We start from the raw sequence: 20,577 nt of genomic DNA on the forward strand, positions 1-20,577 counted from the left end.
ACACAGAAATGGGACTTGGAGTTGCACTAAAAGCACCTTATTTTAATGTGATCATTATGTCTGATAGAAGAAAACCGTTTACAATAAAGCACACCAGTATCTCTGGTGTGCATTCCAAGTAAATCTCACTGTCTTACTCCATTATCACTCCTCTCCCTTTGTTACCCTTGTTCCACTTCTCTGCTCTCACATTTCCAATTTTTCTTCCTTCACCTCTGCTATCCCTCACCCCGTCCTCTCCTTCCAGTCCCTTCTTTCCTTTATCTCCTTTCACCTCCTTTCCCCTCTTCTGCTTACTCCTCTCTTTCCTCTTAAGCTTACCTTCTGCCTTCCTCCTCAGCACTTTCAAGGCTTCCCTAGTTAGTGCCCCTTCGAATAAATTATACATTTGACAAGATGTGTTCCATGTGTGTGGCTTCTTATATGGCATCATGCTCCAACATGAATATCCTCTTCCCTGGAATGAGTTCTCACTCTCACATTTGTAATACTTTTTGTGTTGCCGGCTGTTCTTATGGTTAAATATATATGAATAGTTTTGTGTGTGTGTGTGTGTGTGTGCAGAGGACGACGAGGCGCTTGCTATGGCTGCTGCATCTTGCTCTCATCCAAAGAGTCTCCAAAATGGAGCTGAGCAAAATCCTCTGCTCACGAACCAAAGAGTCTCCTCAGTGTGCATTCAGCTCAAGCTCATCCACCTTAACAAGTGTCCGTCCACTCTACTGTTTGGTGTGTGTGTGTGTGTGTATCATACACTGACTGTGCTGTGGGGTAGGATTAGTGATCCAGTTGAGAGCTCATATGATCTCCACTCAAGGGCATGGGAGTCCATGAGGTCTGCCTTTGTGTGCAGCCACAGAGACACTGATCCTGTCAGGTTGCTCCCAAGACACAGCGAGTGAAGTAGAGCTTTACCTCGGCACAAGTCTGATGTCATGACTGGAGGTTCTCTGATATCCAATGTGTAAAAAAAAAAAAAAGTTTAATGGGGTAACAGACATGTAATTTAACACAGACAGATGTATTATTCATCATCATTTCAGCCCAAAGGACAGAATTCTCATGACAAAATAGTCATACATTGGCTGGTCAGCTGCAGATTTGTTTCATCTTAGGCACATATTGCACCACTCACCCACACATTCAACTGCCTCCCTGGAAAAAAAGGCCCACACCTACATGATCAGACAAACTGCAGAGCATTCTGCTCTTGTGCAAGTGGCTTCTGCACTGTGAATTGTAAAACTGAGACTTGGTCTCCGGGTTCGTGCCTGGGTTAATGAAATAACAAGTAGAAGTTTAACGATGCCACTTGTTTTAGATGCTAAATTCAAGCATGGCGAAGATGTCTTTTTTTTTTTAAACAACATGTTAATCAAGTACCTTTCAACACCTCCACGAACTAACAGAGTTAACACAGGTGATGGCAGCTTACCTAGTTCACCCAAGCTCAGTCACTACACTATGAGTCACAGATGTGACTAATTAAATGGGAAACCTGAGTAAATGAGTGGGGACTCATTATGAACACAAAATGCTCCCACACAGGTAAACTGCATGGTACAATTACGCAATCACAAGTCATTGACGCTCTGCAGCGTTCATAAATGCACCCTGATTAGACCCCGTTCATTCTGATATCTAGAGAGAGGACTCATTAGGTGCTTCATGGAGTCACAAGTCCTTAAGACAAGGCCTGACTCCTTCCTAGCATTCAGGGAACCCATAAATGAAACTTTCACCAATTGATAAATGGGAAAGGTGAGTGGACATTGATGCATGCAGTGAGTGAGTTTACAGAATGAAATATGTTTGTACATGCAACTTTGCTGTTTATGATAACTAGTTATGTCATCCATCCATCCATCTTCTCCCACTTTATCCTCCACATGAGGGTTATGAGGGTTGTGGGGGTTGCTGGTGCCAATCCCAGCTGACACAAGGTGACAGGTCGCCAGTCCATCACATACACCACATACCACAAACCATCAACTCTCACACTCACACCTATGGTCAATTTAGAGTGTCCAAGTGGCCAGTCGAAATTACATCTAAATAAAATGAGCTGAACGTCTCCTGTAGCTAGTAACCAGGTACTAGCTGGTTATTGCTGTGGTAGCTCCGTTTTAATATGGTCAGAAGAATAAGTGTGTGGGTATCCTACACAGTGGAACAGTCCTTCAGTGAGGCTGGATGACGTAGCATCCTTGAAACTCAGCCATCCTTATTGTCAGGGCAGACATGGCAGAAATCTTCCGTCACAAATGGTCAGTGTTGTCATAGAAACTGTGATCAGTGTCGCTCGAGCATTAGTGTAATACGTAAATCAAAAAAGAAGGAGAGGTGACTGAGAATGTCAGCGTCAAGAATGTGACCGTGTCAGCAGGAACAGTCCGCACAGAGAGGGTTATAGTGAGGTTGCAGTGCGCAGACCCCCTCATTACAAAGACGAATGCACATTTGGGGGTTCAGTGATGCAAAAAGCCAGAGATGTGGATAAAAGTGACATGTCCAGTTAAGTTCAGTCATCCCTCACCACACTCGCAATAAGTGGGGGAGTGCATGTGTGGCTCACACCGACAGAAGAGTGTAGGTCGTATTGGTTGCCCCCCACAGTGAGTGGATCTGGTGGCGGTGTGTGTCAATTTGCTGGCAATATTATAGGGTTTTTTTTTATATTTATACCTCTGAAATTGGAAATGAACCTGTTTTCCATTCAAACTTACCACAAATTGACATTGAAAGAAAATATAGGTACTGTATGTGCGTATTGGGAGTTAGTTGATTTCAGGTTTGATGCACCATTAGAAGAAGGATAAAAACAAAAAAAAAAATTTGATAACATGAGTTGTGTCAAATTGTCTGTGTTTCCGTTCTAGTTTTTGTTATGAGTAAAACCGGCTGATGGAAACCCACCTTTTGACAGTGAACAGGAAAAGTGGGGGCGAGTTGATCATGTTACATAAATTTCCTACAGTGAACTGGTGCTAACACCATGCAGTTAAGCTTTACATTCACATAATCAGAGGTGTAATGGAAGCTCCAGGTACTGCCCCCACTCCCTCAGGAGGAAACATCTCAGAACCTGTTTTTAGTCATAAACACTTTACATCTCTGAAAGTATGCTCTTTTAGATACAGCATTTCACCTCCATGTATGCTGAATAGGGTAATGAAGTGCTTGGTCCCCAGATGTTTTTGGCATATGTCTCTCTTTCATATAGTTTCAGATTATACGCTGTTCTTTTCTTTGTTCTCACCTCTTTTGTTGCCGGTGGTTTTGACCAGTATGGTTGATATTGATTGTGAATATTATATTGACGCACCCCCGGCCTTTAATGCCACCAGGACTCAACCTCAAGCTGAAGATTTTGAACATTCTCATCAACATCAACATAAACACTTCACGACAGAATATCTTTTAGACAAATGACATGTTGTTCAATGACCCAACAAGTCAATTTATGTCCATTTGTCCATTAATTTGCCGTCTGTCTGTATGGTGCCAATGCAATGCTAACCTCTGGCTTGTCATCAACTCTATAATGCCCCATCAGGAGCGTCAGCCAACAAGGAGGCTGTTGAGAGCTCCTCTTCTTTGTCAAATGCACACAACACAATCTGTCCTCGGTTCTATCCAAACTCTCTCATGATTTGAGAGAGGAGGAACAATGCCTCATCATTTCCTTGGAATAAATGTTTAGATATCGCTGATGATATTTGAACATGTCGCGACGTGAAGAGGCCACAGGCTCATCTATATTGCTTTATGGTGTTTTTAATGAAGAAGCTAATCACATTTTTAAGCCAGACTATCCCCCTTTAGACAAGTAGACTTTCATTGTGCGGAACCCTAAAGCTATAGTCTGTAATTGCTTTCTAAAACACTTTTTTTTTAAAAATTCATTGAAATCATTTATTCACATCCTGATGGCCATCAATAAAAATAATGTAGTGTCCACAGCCAACGCAAAATGATGTATCTGTTGGAGCGTATGTGCCACTACAACCTTTTCAAGACTCCTACCACACCACATTTTCTTTTAACTCTTCCCCAGATAACGTATTTGCTGGTGGCTATCTGAATGTCAAGTGGATTTAGAGAAAGTGTCAGTAACAAATGATGGACTTTTACGCTTTGTGACCTGAGGAGAATGTACCATAATTAGCCCTTTCTTCGTAAACGCACAAATAAAAATAAATCCTCCCAGGGAACATACAGTACTGTCCACCAGTGGACCTTGCTTGCACTCCCTGCCGCTTAATTTCCATGTTTTGGCTGTCAGCATTGCTGTCTGTGCTAAAATTGCCCATATGACAGGTGACAGATTAGATCCATCATGAATTGTTTGGGCTGGAGACTTTGTCATATCACAGTGTGAGTGAGAACATTAACTAGCAGGAGGAGTGTGGCTGACAGCTGCACAATCTTCGGCTCTGACACTGCTGTACATGCGCTGACTAGACTAGAAACAACACATTTGTGTGCTAAGTCTGTAATGAATAAATCAATATAGATGGTACTGATGTATATTTAAAGTGGAAAGAAGTCAAGGTTTTGATGAAACTGAAAATGAAATAAACACACTAGTGGCATTATTGTTAAAGGAGTCAACTAAACTAACTAGTGCTTGTTAAGTGTGTCTGTGTGTGTGTTTGAGGTGGGATGTGAATGTATGTGCAAAAAAAAAAAGGAACGGTAGGAGGAAAATGACCAAAAAAAAGACTGACGAGGAAGGCAGTGCTGATATCATCGATATGAATAGCACTTGTATTAGCCTTGCAAATGAGTTCAGACTTTTCTTGCAGTGCTGTGTGTGGTCATATTTTTTCACAACAGTACACAATGACACCTTGTGGAATTTTGTTAAACTACATCGCTGGAGTCCATGACGACCCGGCTCAGGGATATTGTCAGATTTCAGCTAGTGCTGTCGGATGGTTAGATGCTCAGATGCTTGGACGCTACATCAGGCTAAATAAACCCAAGGACACACATTCTGTCTTCTGTGAGGTCGAGGCCTTGTGTTTTCCCCAGTGATTATGAAATAGCAGGAAGCTGTTATCACTAATCAGTTACTCATGAGGGTTTTCACCTCCTATTTGGCACAAGTTCAATCAAATCTGAGTTACATTCCTCACAACTCTTGCTGTATACATACATATGAACATTTATAATGATTTATATCATTTATAATAATGAACATTTCAATGAAAAAAACCCTCACGAGCTAATGTCACCATGAGCGCTTACACCCGCCACAGTAATGAACAAGTGCACATATTTCTTTTGGTGTGTGTGTGTGTGTGTGTGTGTGTGATTTGTTTGTCTCTGGCTTTGTATCTTCATGTTCCCCTTATAGGTGATGTCAGTTGCCTAGCAACCGAGCAATCAGGGCCCGATTGTTGCCATGACAACATGGCAGGGGTATCATCATGGAGAGAATAGAGATGAAAAGGAGGAAGGGAGGGAGAGGAGAGAGCAAAAGAGAGATAGTGAGTGTGTTTGTGCTGTGTGTGTGTGTGTGTGTGTGTGTGAGAGAGCGAGAGAGACTGCCATTGAGGGATGTTGATAATGTGGAACCCACAGTGTGCAGGTAGGAGGATGACCTCTGTGTAGGCAGCAGCAGCAGCAGCAGCAGCAGCAGCAGCAGCAGCAGCAGCAGCGAATGCTCCCGACTGCAGAGAAAAGAAAATTAGCGTTTGGTCGCACACTGTACATGCGGTGGATTGGCGGGTTACACAGTATTCCACACCGCTCTAACAGCACAGGCTTCATTCCAGATGGAAATGTCACAATGTGCTCCAGTTGTTTTCCGTCACAGACAGTGAAGCTGCTGCAGCTCAGCCACCGCTCAGCGTGTCACTGGGGTTTCTGATGGAGGGCTGTGGGCCTAACCTCTGCAGGTGTCATAACCCATCCATCACCCGGATGCAGTCCGACAGGGTAGTGGGGCATTGACTATGTTTATTCCCTGTCACATCTCTGCCCTTAATGCAGCTGTGCAATAGACATTGGTGCGAGCGAGAGGAGGAGAACGAGCAGGAAGTACACCCTAACACACAAATTACGATGACAACCGACTATATGCACAGAGCGTCACTCACAATTTCTGCCTTTACTTCTGTCGCTGAGGGGAAAGTTGGACTTTGTAAGTGATTAACACACCAATCAAAAATGTTTACATTGTCTTTTAGTAGCTGTTTTAGTTGTTAGCCCTGAGGTATGCAACATGACCTTAAACGAAAAAGGTGTTTCAATTTCAGCATCGTGAGGGGACACCAGCAGAGCATCGCTGGAAATAGTCAATCTGGATTATTAAAAACCAGGCAGTGACCGCGCATTTAGAGAATTGTGATACTTTACGGACCAGAGTAAATACACGTGTACATTTTGCACCTAAATTATAGCCATTATTGTTTATAAAGATGGGTCAAAGGAGAGACTGCAGTACATAAAAGTACAGGCCTGCTTTTTGAACCACTCCAGCCTCATATTTGCACAGGATAGTTTGTTCTGCCGATTAATCACATTCAGTTTGTCCTGTATAAATCCTATCCTGTCCCAAAAATGTAAATTTGTTGATTCCATAAAATATTTGACACTCAACTATTCGTGTTCACTTACAGGAGCACAAGCCAGAGGAGTAATCCAGCTTGACTCCTTCGGGCGACAGTTACAACAAAACATGTAATAAATCATTGCTTCAGCTTCACAAAAGAGACTTGTGCAACGTTGTGATGAAGACTCAGAAATGCATGCTTTGTGAGAATGACGTCTTTCATCATAAGGGATTGCTTGTGTCCATGGCAGCAGAGTAAAGAAAGAAAGAAAGAAAGAAAGAAAGAAAGAAAGACTGAATCCTTTAATTTGTCAGCACTGTACAGTATAAATGGAGATAGTTATACTGTGTTGAGTCTTTGAGTTTAAATAAATTGGTGCAGATGTTACCAACGACCGTTCCTCTGAGATAGAGATGTGTAGGATTATTTGGCCTCGATGCAGATTACACAGTCTCGCTCAAATTTGAATTACGTAATAAGGTCTTAATCAATGAAAAATAGTGAAAGGTTATTGACAAGTCCTTTTTTTTTAACATTGCAGCTCAATATGACAGACAGTGGAAGGGAGCTGATAAGAATAAAAGTAGTAAATAAAACACTACACAAGGTTCCCTCTCTGTCGCTATGTGTCGCCGTCTTCTCTTCCTCACACACTCACACACACACACACACACACACAGTGTGTGCAGTGACAAACATATTTTATGAGTCACGGCTGGAACAGGCTGCGTTTCCTTGATATTCAGACCCCCTCTCCTTTAACAACAAGATATATCCCACACCAACAACTCCAGCTTCCAGGAAAACTCTCTCTCCTTGCCTGCTACGACACCCGCCCACCCTCCCCCCTCTTCCCCTCCCTCTCCTTCTTTTTTTTTATTTCCCCTTACCCTTCCATAGCCTCCCATCTCTCTCTCTCTCTCTCTCTCTCTCTCTGTCTCCCCATCCCTCTCCTCCTCTACTGCGGGTGTCTGGGAGGCTGTTTTTCCTCTGTCTCTCGCTCATGAAGGGCCGCACTAAGCTCCCTTCCCTCTGCCCGTGTGTGGTAGGTAAATCCACCTCTCCGCTTGTGTCGTTCTTCTCCTTCTCTATCTCTCTGCTGTTGCTGCCTCTGTTTTGCATGTTAGCCTAAAGTCTAGCTAGTTGTTCTGGCAGGATTGAGAGACGTCTCCATGTACATGTGTGGACATTACATTGAACACGCTTGCCATCTTCTCCACTCTCACAGGTTGATCAGTGATATGTGCTATTCTTCTGCATGCGTTCTTGGTCGGGTTATATCATGCACTTAGGGTATTACGTATGAACGTGGCCTGGTACATGTGGGTGTGTATGTGTGTGTGTGTGTGTGTGTGAGTGAGCACGTTAAGACATACAGTCGGAGTCAAACTCTAGCAGACTTGTTGAATGGATCATATATGCAGTGGGTTTCATTCTGTGTTTGCACAGGTATATGCTGCATATTTGAATGCATTCATTATGTTGTGCACCTGTCTCCTTGTGAGGACAGGAGGACACAAGCACAGTGTCTCTCAAAATTAGGAAAAGTCTCTGGGGAAACAAAATCAACCGGCATTCACTGAAAAAGGTCATGTCTGTTTAAGTGATTAGGGCTCATTGCAATTAACATCAGACGTTAGAGTTAGAGGTGACAGCATTGGTCACTGTGTTATTATGTTGAATACAATAAATGCAGCTGTTTGATGCAGTGCCTGTTTGTGAAAATAAAAACACTGAGCAGGCAACAGAAGTCCAGAGCTCCTCCAGTCTTAATTAGCTGAGTAGACATGATGAGGTCGGTTGAGTGCCATGGCACCAAGATGCCATTTTTAATGCAGCTCTGCAGCCAGAAACTAGTGTGTACATGTGTGCGGGCGTATGTGTGTGCACTGACAGCAATTTGCACAGGTTACTCCAGCGTCATCTGTCAGTTTCGGCTGCTCAAACTCATTGTGCAAAGATCCAAATTGAAAGTGGTTCTGATGAATGAGAATCCTTTTTTTTTCAGTGACCTTATTACTGGAATAGATATGATGTGATCAATAATTCTTAGGGCATCGACACACTTTTGTTGTATTGCCTTCCTCATGTTAGATTTGAGAATGAAACCAATGACTAGCTACAGTCATTAAAGAAAATGTAGCAAATGTTCAGTCAACTAAATAAGGGATTGATTGATTTATTTGTATTTGTTGTCGCGGGGACCAAATACATCCCTGTGACAGTAAAGTAGGCCAACATTAGCTGAACAAAGTACAATAACTATTACTATCTTGTTAAGCTGGAGACACAACACAACTTTACCGAGTCTTTACCCCTCACACTAACAGATTTCTGTGCCAACTAGAAACTAGTCCTGACCAGCTTTGAATTATGGGTAAAATCGGGCCAAAAAATCTTGTAGCGTGTTCCCAACTTTAGTGAGTTCAATACTACAACAGCCTACAAGACTTTGCAAAACAAGTTATGGCAGTGTATAAGATATAAGACAGTCTTACGCAGATTAAGGAGCCACTGCAGCATATGAACATGTGTCAAGACAGGACAATGCAAGCATCACCTGAGCGGGTTCACCACAAAAACCGAACCTCAAAAAAAGGTCAGGTTACAGTCTGCAGCAAGTACGCCAGGAAACCTGTAGAGTTCTGGATCAAAGTGTTGACAAAATGGAAGGCAAACAAAGACTGATCAGTCCAAGTCATACTATTTCATTAGTCCATGTAGAGATGATGCAGTAGTTGTAGCATCATGTGCACGACTCAGATCCAGGGCAGTTACTTACGTGGCTCTAATGTCTTTGGTTCATTTGAATCACTGATGCAAACCATGTAACATATTGATTGTTGTTTTTGTGACTGCAGTTGGTTTAACCCGATTGCCCCCCTGATATCAATACAGTTGTCTCAATCTTACTCTGAATAAATGTATTATCTCTTGCTTTGTAAGTGAGAACTGAGCCACACTGGGACCAGGGCCACTCCTAAGTCCACAGGATCCTCCAAGATTCAGATTATGCTTGCTTACCCATGTAACCTAATACTGCAACATGAGCCCTAATGCTGTCCATTAAAACTTTATTACAGCCCCATTTATATTGTTGTGGTATGGGTGGTATTTCTCATCAAATATAGGTTCTCAAAATCAAACTCTATTCAATGATCAATGTCATAAAACTGTTTACATAAATATACTCCATATTAAATAAGGCACACAGGTCACCTAAGCTATAGGAGTGGCACCTGGTGAGGTCTTCTGCTGCTGTAGCCCACCTGCTTTAAGGTTTGACAGGTTGTACATTCAGAGATGGTCTTCTGCATACTATTATGTATACTATTAATATTCATTATTAGTATTATTATTTGTTATTTGAGATACTGTTAGGGTTTGCTGTCATTTTTTGATCGTTTTGTACCAGTCGCCATTCTTCTCTGACCTCTGGCATCAACATGGCATTTTTGTCCAGAGAACTGCAGCTCTTTTTATTTTTTCCTGACCATTCTCTAGAGATGGTTGTGCATGAAAATCTCTGTAGATCAGCACATTTTGAAAACTCAGACCAGCCTTTCTGGCACCAGTAACCATAGCACATTTAAAGTCACTTAAATCATGTTTCTCCCCCGTTCTGGGGCTTGGTTTGAACTTCTGCAGATTGTTTTGACCATGTCTACATGCCTAAACTACATGGGCTTGCTGCCATGTGATTAGATGATTAGATATTTGTGTTTAAAAAGGAGTTGAGTAGGTGTGTTGAATTAAGTGACAGGTGAGTGTATGAAAACAATGCTGAACTGACTTCATTGGTCATTTTGTTTTTCATCGTTAAACCAAAGTTGCATTCAATTGTCCGTAACTTTCCACTCATTTGTAAAACTCATGCCAAAAGACCCCACTTTGAGATGTCTGTGCTGGACACATGGACACTTAATACTGCCAGTTAGCGCTACCTGTTGGCACTAAGCGACTGTTTTCATCATGCTGGCTAGAAACTGTGCCATGGCTGACCAGACTGGCACCCTGCAGTGCTCGCTGCATACCAAGCCAAAGCGATATCAGCAGTCGCCCAAAGTCTTTGTTGCATTTCATCAGAGGCAACTCCAAAAAGTTTTACAGTCTGTGAGGCAACTTCTTACTTTGAGAATGCACACACACACACACACACACAGTGAGACAGAAACCAGTGTGAGCTTCATGGCAAGTTGGTTATAATTAAAATACAGTGGGCCTCTTTCTCTGTGGAGATTTCATCTTCTCTGCATATGTACGTGGGTTTTCTTTGGGTACTCCAGCACTCTCCCACATTCAAAAGACATGTAGCTTGAGGTTCGGTTAATTAAAACTAAAGCAGTGTTTCTCAAACTTTTTAAATAGGGACCTACTTTTTAAGGATGACAAACCAGTACGACCCAATTCACAATACAAGTTGTGACAAGAGCACATTTGTGCATGATATTATGTTTCTATTTTTACTGCCACTTCTGTAACTCTTATTACTTTGAATAGCTAAACCCTTCAGTGGTGTGCTGTAGATATAAATTCGGCAAATACTTTTGGTGACCCAAAAGAAATATCCTGCTGCCCATTTGCGTGTCCTGCTGTCACCCTCTGGGAATGGCTGTCTGTGAATGTTCGCCGTGTGGTGAACTTTCCCAATTGAAGCCTAACCCTCACCCAATGTCAGCTTTTAGTGGTTCCAGCTCCCCTCACAACCCTTGGAGTACAGGTAGTAGTGGAATAATGAATGACTGCAGAAAAAGGAGTGAAATAGGCTAAACATTACACAAATATGTAACAATAATATAGTCTAGCATCACACAGTGGATATAACATGTTATGGCTGTGATTCTCAATTAGAGGTCAGTGGTAGACTACCATGAGGTCCTATAGATTGCATATAAAAATAATAAATAAATATGAGTGCTGTCAGCTTAACGTGTTATTAACAGCGTTAACGCAAACCCATTTTAACGGTGTACTTTTTTTGTATCGCGAGATTAACGTTCTTTGTCGTTTTTTTCACTTGCTGTCTCTCACAATAAGAGGAATAACTCAAAATCAAGGGACATTTAGAATAGATAAAAATGTGCGATTAACTGTGACGTTAATGCGATTAATGGTGATTAAATATTTTAATCATTTGACAGCACAAATAAAAATGGAAGGAGTTTGTTGAAACAGGTTAAACAGGTTAACCAGGGACCTATTGGACGATACTAGCCGTCAGTCACACTGTGTCCACTCACTGGTGCCATGCTTTACTGTCTCTTTCACTGTAAATGGGAACATAATTATGATAACAATTAAGACCATTACCTCCTCAGGAGAATGTTTACTGATAAACATTACTTATAAATCCACTTTTTAACCTGGAAGGCTACATAGAGTAGGATGTGAGGTCCATGAAAGGTTTCCACATCAATCAATAAATAAATTGAGAACCTCTGTATTGTGGCATATACTGTCTACGCTGACACTCTATGGTTGAAGTGCTGATGATGCACATAGTGATTTTTTTTAAGTGAAGCTGGGGCAAAAATAAGACTTTCTGGTTGATAAAGTGCAGATTTTGGTCTTCTCGTCCACATTTTTCCACATCAGACATGTATAAAGCTCAGATAGAGGACAGCTGGCAGAGGGTGGTCTCAGTACATCACTGTTGTCTTTAGTGTGGGAGGAGGAACAGCAGAACCAGGCTGTGACAGAGGAAGTGAGGTGATGGTTGTGTAGAATTAGACCAGTAGTCGCTGTGACACAGTCTTCGCCTGTCACAGAGAGAAGATCATCTGTTCGGGTTTCATGATTATGGTGTAGAGGTTCTCATCCCATAATTACCCTGCATGAGCACTGTTTAAACACTGTCTCAAAACATGTAGCTATACCAAAGAAGCAAAAAATACCCAATCCCATGCTAATTGATTTTTGGTGGCTATTGTGAAATGTGATGAAGATTGGCCTGAACAATTAATTGTTTTCAAATTGAAATCGCAGTTTGAAAGAAAACAATTAGCAGATTGCAAAGGCTGCAAATTAATTATTCTATATTTAACACTCTGTTTACGATGTAAGTGTAACTCATACATGTTGGAACCATTTCAATGCTTTACATGTTATCCTTGTATTAAACTATAGAGGAGTTAGTTTTCCTTGTGTCGTGTGGTAATGCAGTTAATACTGAATTGAAGCTTGAATATATCGCGAAGCAATCGCAGTTAAATTGTTCCGCCTTGGTTAAACATGAAACATATACACCGTTTTATATGCACAATGCTCCAGGTCTTGTGATGACTCCATTCTGACATGATACAGATAATCAGACATAAAACATTGCAGTTTGCCTGTATAGTGAACCTTTGAGTACCGCTGTTGCACGTGCAGCTGATCTGAGGCAATGTTCCTGCTGGTTTCATTCCCTGTGCAACACATGGGAAATGAGGGCAGGATTTTTTATTTTTTTTTCAAGAGTTTTCAGTCCAACTGGCCCAAATCCAACCTAACTTTCTATTGGATGCTTTCCTTTAAGCCAACCATGTCCTATTTGGCATGACATTGTTTTCTAGTAAGAACAGGTGAAATCAGACATTCCAGCAGAGAGAAATCCAATACTGCAGCTTCTGTGTAGGTGTGAATACCACAATTCTCACCTTAGGTGGGGGTTTTTTTTGCTCGTGGGCAGAGGTAATACAGCCTCACGAGATTCCCAGGTGTGTTTGCACTTCAGTTTAGACTATTTCATTGTCAAAGCAGCTAAGCGCTCCGGGTTACAGAAGGCTGAAGCCTCGGGACTTGCTGAGATAAACATTTTTTCCTCCAAAATTTATAATGTATACACTCTGTTCATGCAATAGTAGTTATGAATCCCTTTGACGGAGGACTTTAATATCTGCTGGTCTGCTTCTCAATGCAATGCGTGGGCTTATACCTGATTGTAGCTAGCTACGAAACTACAAATAACTATTTTGAGAAACGTTAAAATGTGCTGCACTCCCTTAAAGAGGAGAAACATCATTAGAAAGAGTCCAGTCAGTACAAACAAATGTTGTCAAACACTCATGTGGAGTGACAGTATTGTGCTTTGTTTCTTTCTTATCACAGCAGAATCTCGAGATCATTCTCAGGAGACAGTGGAGGAGGTGGAGGAAAACGGGCTTTGTAATCAATGAAGTGAAGATTGTAACAAACCATTAAGTAATGACTGCATTCAATTTTGCGGTTTGACTAAAAGATAGGATACACATTACAGGACAATTCCTATTGATGATGCATTCATTTTTGCCCATAAAGGTATCATCATTTTCAATCCAATTACTATAGAGTTGACTGTATGTAAGCCAATATATACAGTACGTATAGTCTAAATGTAGTATCATGAATCAATGTAAATATGCATGTATTTTATAAAAGAGGAGTTCCATATTTATTGTAATTGTGATGACTGCCAAGAGTATTATAAAAAAAAAAAGATACAAAATAGGATTCAATATGCAGTAATTTAAAGTAACCAACAGTCGTAGTTGAGTGTGCACGTCATACCAAAACAAAAGCGATTGTGGCTAATGCCAGTAAAATAATACAGTAATAATACAGACCAATATTAACCCTGGTCTTATCACTCTCCTTGTCTGAAGCCTTTTTACCCCACAGCCATTAAAATATTGAATGATAATTCACACATGTGTGTGATACCTGTCTGAAGGGCTTGTGCAATAATGCTGAATAGATGTCTGTCTTTTGTGTTATATTTCTACCCTTTTCATTTAGAGTCTAATGCGACATGTGACAATAAAGATCTCCCTTTTCCCAAATCGTTGATGACAGCACATGCGCACTAGTGACCAGGAACAGAATGGGAAGCGACACCATGGAGGCGGCTGAAGCGCTCGAACACATAACGACAGTTCAAACGCGATATATGCAGTTACATCACAGTCAATATTATAGCAGCTCAGTCTAAAACTGCCGCTACTGAGGTTTCTAACTCCGGATAACCTGGTTGACGCGCTTTGCCTTGGCAATCGCTCTTTTGAACTCTCTGACTGAACGTCCACGCTGTTCGTTTAGTTGCAATATATTGGCTTTATTGCTGTGCGTTTTCTTTGCATAAGGAAATTCCATCAAACAATCCAAAACAGTCATGAGAAGCGCCTCCCTCCGCGGTACAGCGGTCGAAAACCTAACAAGGACAGTGATAATGCCACCTATATACACCTGAGCTCCCCTTCTGAGAGCACAGCGACCCCACACACACATTGAGTGAATTACACCAACCCTCATACCACAATCAAACACATTCGGCTCCTATAGTCAATGACAAGCATCTTGCGGTGAGATGTGTCATAAATACCTGTATATTGGCCGCTTGTCTGTTGTGTTTTCTTATCCCAGGGTAATAATGTAAATAAAAAGTGCCACGCTCCATCCCAACTAAGTTAGTCGTTACAGTAGTCAACGACTAGTCGACTATTAAAACAGTCATTAGTTGCAGCTCTACCTATGATCTTTTGTTTCTGGATCAAATGCCTTCATATCAAGTGGCTATTTTTCAGTGCTGGACATTTTGATCAGGCTTTGATATCGTTCTCTTACATTAAGGCAAACCATAAAAGCATACGTTCTTCTCAACCACTGGAGATGGTGATGAGAAGATTCAAAAATAGCTGGATGACAAAATGTAACGTGTGACACATCTGCCACTACCTAGAGTGTATTAGGCTTAGTACAATTTCTGGCACTTACAGGCTCAGTAAGCTGGTGTAACAGCCTGTGGTGACTAATGCCAGCACTAGCAGCCTACTCTCATAGTCATAGTGATTCTTTTTATTCTTTGTGTAAAGAACAGTGGCTTTTTTCCCACGGCAGTGTGAAGGCGCCTGCTTTGACTGTACGTACCCAAATCACCTGTGATATCAGCAGCCATGTTGTAGATCTGGTGACCAAAATGTTGCTGGCAAGTGGACTATTTGTTAGAGATCTGCCACCCCCTGCAGATGTTGTCATGGAAACACTCCATCTCTTTTGGGTCTCTCTCGCTCTCTCGCTCTTTCACACAATGCAGCATTAGGATGTTAATGCTACACTCAACATTGGAACATACACAGTTCAGATTTCCACGTGACTGCCACACTTGCATAATACTGTAGTGGTAGAGTGAAGCTACTTACAGTATATAACCATCATAGAAATGATACTGCCTCTATAATGGTTATGGATAGAATAAGCCACATTCATCTTTATGTATTATCTCTATGTGAACTGAATCTAAATGAAATGTGGACAAAATGTGGCTCCATATACAGTCAGATCTAAAAGTCTTCACGACGTCCTGCTGGTTCTATACATGTCAGAGGTTGTTGGCGGGAAAATTGAAAATGTACTGACACACAGGCAGCACATATCCAGAATGAGACACAGATGGTTGCCCTCACTGAAAACATGAAATAAAATATGTGATTCAAGCCACCTGACATAAAAGTCACCTAATAATATTGACCCTTGCTTAAGGGTAAATATAATGTCAGTGTGTGTCACTTTGTGACCGCTCACTCTGCTCACTCCCTCCACCAAACGCTAAGAAGAAAAAAACAGGTTTAGGTGGATTTAGGTGCACTTTACACACTTTCATTTCCAGCTGTCTAACTCTTAAATAATGCAGAGCTATGAAATACTTAAGTATAAACTGATGATAAATCACCTTGTGTCCCTGCTGGCAGACAGGGTGTCAGTGAAAGCGAGTGTCTGTGTCTCTTCCCAGTAATGGCAGCACACTGGCAGTGCGCATGGCAAAGTCGGCAGCACCAACCTTATTCAATAGCTTACAATCACACTATAAAAATCCTGAATATCCCTTCAATGTTTAATCATTTTTAGACACATGAGACATGGGAAAACAAACGTTGCGCATCTCGTATCAAAATCAATTCAGTGCAGCAATCCAGGAAACTGGTGTGGGTTTGAAAATAAACACTGTGGTGGGTGAGCACAAATGTCATACATAAAACAATGATTGAAAAATAGCCTATGGCCTGAAATACTCAAACATCATCTAAACTACATAAACAAGACAGAGCACTCTTTATACTCACTCAGTTTCACAGTAGATCATAGAGCTATGCTTATTAATTGTATTGATCTGCTGGTTTATAGACTGGTTTAGTGGCTCTCTATGTGAGAGTGAAATATAAAGAATATCTTTGCAAAGAAAGTAAAAGTAGTCTTCTTCACACTGTGCTGAAAACCACGACCTCCCTCTGAAAGGCCTCAGAGGATCCTGCTGATGTCTTTAGCACATTGCAGATTTCCCAGGATATCCCCAACTCTCGGAGAAGGTGATAAGGTTTGGAAAAAAAGGAAAAAGAAAAACCTCATCAGCTGCACACTGGGCTATTTTGAACAGTCTCAGTGTTCGATATAACGCTGACGTCACCAGGGAGAGTTGAGTCCTGCGCCGCAGTCGGTCCTGAGATGAATGCACAATATTTAAATCTAGCCTACCTGGTTCTCTCACTCCACCCTGTGGGCTCACCATGTCAACACAGCACACACTGGTGTACAGAGTAAAACAAAAAAAACTCATAAAAGCAAAATGAGACAATCACCAGGTGAAAGAGAACTTAAAAAAGAACAGGAGCCCATTCATTATATTATTGTTTATGTGTAGCACTAAAAATATTCTTGTTTCTTTCATTATTTTCTTAAATATTTAGATTTTTTGTACATTGAATAGTATATTCATTCATATTCAACTATTAGGATTTAGAAATCAAAAATCACGAGGTATATTTTTATTTAAGCTTCTTACACACACACAGCTTTAAACTGTCATATCAGAACCATTACAAATAAATATTAAATAGATAAATAACTGACATTTTACTTTAATGGCTCAATGTGTTAGTCTGACAGAGAGACATGTCAAATCGGCATCCCTGTTTGTGGTTGTGAATTCATTTTGCTTTTATGAGCACGTTTGGAGGCAAAGGTCCAGTTGTGGTATTTGGGCTTATTCATTTAAAAAAACAACAACAAAAAAAACAACTAGAAGCTAACAGAGATAGTAGCCTCATGTGACAATAATAATAATTAATCTGAGTGGATCAATCAGCAGCACTGATTTAAAGTCAAGTTAAATCATATTTATACTCATCAGCCCCAACATTAAAACCAGTAATTTAATATATAGGTCAACAGTGACTACTGTATGTGTGCCTCCTTCTGAAAGAATCCAGTGTGCACCATCAGTCATTCCATTTTTTGTAGTGTCAGGTATTTTCCAGATGTCCACAGTTTGAGTATGTCAAAAATACACAGCTCTGCCACAACAGTGAACGGCTTTAATGCTGTGGCTGACCGGTGTATTTACATGAGACATTAAAATGAAGAGGACTTAAGCCAAAGTGTTTCACAAAGGGTAAAGACAAAGCACGTAAGACAAAAGATACAACGCTAGTACAAATATCAATGGTGAGAGACGACCGATGCTGGATTTCTAAATGAAAAAAGGAGACTAAATACTGAGCTATATGATCAGATATATGAGCAAGGCCATCATGGGCTTTGTTTTATTTTAAAATGTTGTAGTGAATTCTGTCAACCATAGGTATTACAAATACTGCAAGTGTTCCACAATGGGAGTGATATTTTAAGTCTGGCTACTTCAGCACCTTGGACAGCTCGGCTGGGTTTTTTTTGTAGTGATCCAACAGGGGGCGCAGTAATCACACTGCAACCTTTTTTAGCCACAGTCGGCAACTGTTGGATCATCATGAAATATTTCTATTTCGATATTGTTGTTGCTTTTGTTTTTTTTTTTAATAAGTTTACTACAAATGATGTTTATGCAGCCTCGGCTGGTGAGTGATGAATGGACAGAGTCTCCTCTGCTGGGCTTGATCATTATCATTATCATTATTATTATTATTACAGCTGCGCATAGAGTACAAACTTTACGGTCTCACACACACACACACACACATATGGAGCTATATATACATACACATGGGGAGGGAGAGAGTGAGAGAGGGAGAGAGAGAGAGAGAGAGTGTGTGTGTATGAATGATGCTGCTGCCACTAGTAACTTAAACAACACGGAAATGTAGACGCAACAGCGACAGAAAATCCACGCAGACATGAATGATCTGTAGTAGTAACTTCGCCTTCTGGACCCGAGCATCGCCACGGTCACATTTTAGAAAGAGGGGCATACCGCCTCAGTAAGCGACCCCCACTCCCCACTCCCACTCCGCGGCTCTGCTGCTGTGTGTACCGAGAGTGGCGGCGCACAGACGAGCTCTGGTCCGCGCTGCTGTGCGCTTTTTGGACTGATGTCTCTGGCTCTCAGGAATTTAAAGTGTCTCTCGCCGGTCATGTGCCAGTGTAAGGTCATCTGCAGCAACCGGACCCTCTCTCTCATGTTCGGGTGCAAGGTAGGTACAGACAGCGCGTGGACAAAGTGAGATTTGTGCCAATTTGTAAGAAATAAAAACGTTTAAAAAGCGAGGCCTTAGTGGAAGGAAATGTGCGTTTCGAATCGTGACAGTGATCGCATTAATTCCCACTAACCTACAGCTTCCTTTCTGGTCCATCTGCTCTGTTAGCACCTGCTTACTCATACAAAAACATACCTTTACATTCGCGCGTGGGCTGTTTTCTCATACTTACATTTATACAGCATCACTGGCCAGCACGACTGTGTTGTTTTTAATGAATGAAACATTAATCACTTGCTGATTGGTCCATTTTATTTTATTTTTTTTGTTTTTTTGTTTCCATCGCTGTAAAAAAAAGCAGCATGGAATTGTGCTTTTGACCTTGGGTAATTCACTTTATTGCTCAGGGCCATTTAAATATCATTCATCATCACAGAGATGGATGTTCCACTGCCATGGAGGCTTAATCCCAGCGTGAAATCAGGAAACAGAGCACTGGTCCTGCTGTGGCCTTCACTCATCAGGCAGAACCAGGTTACTGTGCTCTTATAAATATAATCATTTAAAAAATGGTGAGGTTTAGGACTGCAACTAAGAAGACTGTAGATTAAAATGTATGTAAAAACATACTTTTATTTCTTTATTTCCACAATCAAGGTAGCACGTGTGGTTGTTTAGAGTAGCAGGAACATTATTTAAGGATTAAACCATGTTCATTATTTCAATAAAACCATGTTGGTTTTATTGAAATAATTGAGTAAATATCTATTTCCAATATTCCTGACAAATATACAGTATATTCTGTATGTTATTGAGATGTCAAAATGCTTCGGTTAAATCTAAACTTTGCCAAGATAACATCAAAATACTATACTTCTATGCAAGAATAAGAACTTACGACATGTTTACATCACAAGACATGGAACAGTTTAATTGCAGCATTTTGCGATTTGCAAATTGCATAGTTTCAAATTGCGATTATGTTTAGAAAATGAGTCATTGTTCAGCCCTAAAAGGGAATAATGCATTTCATTGTGTTGAGTGTGTGCAGAGGCTACTCTGTGTCAGGATCACTGCAAACCCAAAACAGAGAGACACCACATCATAGTGTCATTGCAAAATTCAAAGTTATAGCATGTTTTCTTTATATCCTTAAGCCCTATTTTGAACTCTATCATGATGAGAATATCAGTGTGATGGAAAGGACAGAGTCATGGCCATTCATACTTTCATTTATTCACTCACTCCCAGCTTCAGGTAGCCAGCTCAGGGGTTCCCACACATACAGTAACAGTGTTTCTGTGTACAGAACCACAGATAATTTGTTTGTTGATTCAGTTTCCGACGCTTTGGTTTGAGTTCAGTCTTGTTGCTGGAATCAGTTGCACATGAAGTTTAATTAAATATGAAGTAGGTGGATAAACCTAATTTATTCCATGAATCATGATTATTTTTACATTGACTTAAATGTGCTGGACTGCTGGCAAAAGTAATGTGTCTATTTGCTTAATGTTATATACTATAGCACATATTATCCCATGTGTCCCCACAGTGCTGTCATGACTCATTTCTTCCTTTGAGACGCCAAACTTTCT

At 40.9% G+C, this 20,577-nt stretch overlaps 1 protein-coding gene across 6 annotated transcripts in view; it reads left to right on the plus strand.

Moving 5' to 3' along the window:
- The window catches only part of LOC122779610 (disks large homolog 4), a 60,857-nt gene that overhangs the window by 4,478 nt on the left and 35,802 nt on the right, over nucleotides 1-20,577 (plus strand). For 3 of the 6 annotated variants that reach the window (XM_044042121.1, XM_044042122.1, XM_044042124.1), the window contains exon 1: nucleotides 18,651-18,979. The exons of 1 other annotated variant lie outside the window; for it this stretch is intronic. In XM_044042121.1, coding sequence (XP_043898056.1) covers nucleotides 18,878-18,979 — 102 coding nt within the window. In that variant the 5' untranslated portion in view covers nucleotides 18,651-18,877. Of the gene's footprint in view, nucleotides 1-7,518; nucleotides 7,609-18,649; nucleotides 18,980-20,577 lie in introns of those variants that run through there. 2 more of the 6 variants (XM_044042123.1, XM_044042120.1) reach the window with 2 other exon arrangements.

The sequence above is a fragment of the Solea senegalensis genome, linkage group LG13 (genome assembly GCF_019176455.1).
Source record: "Solea senegalensis isolate Sse05_10M linkage group LG13, IFAPA_SoseM_1, whole genome shotgun sequence".
Classification (NCBI taxonomy): domain Eukaryota; kingdom Metazoa; phylum Chordata; class Actinopteri; order Pleuronectiformes; family Soleidae; genus Solea; species Solea senegalensis.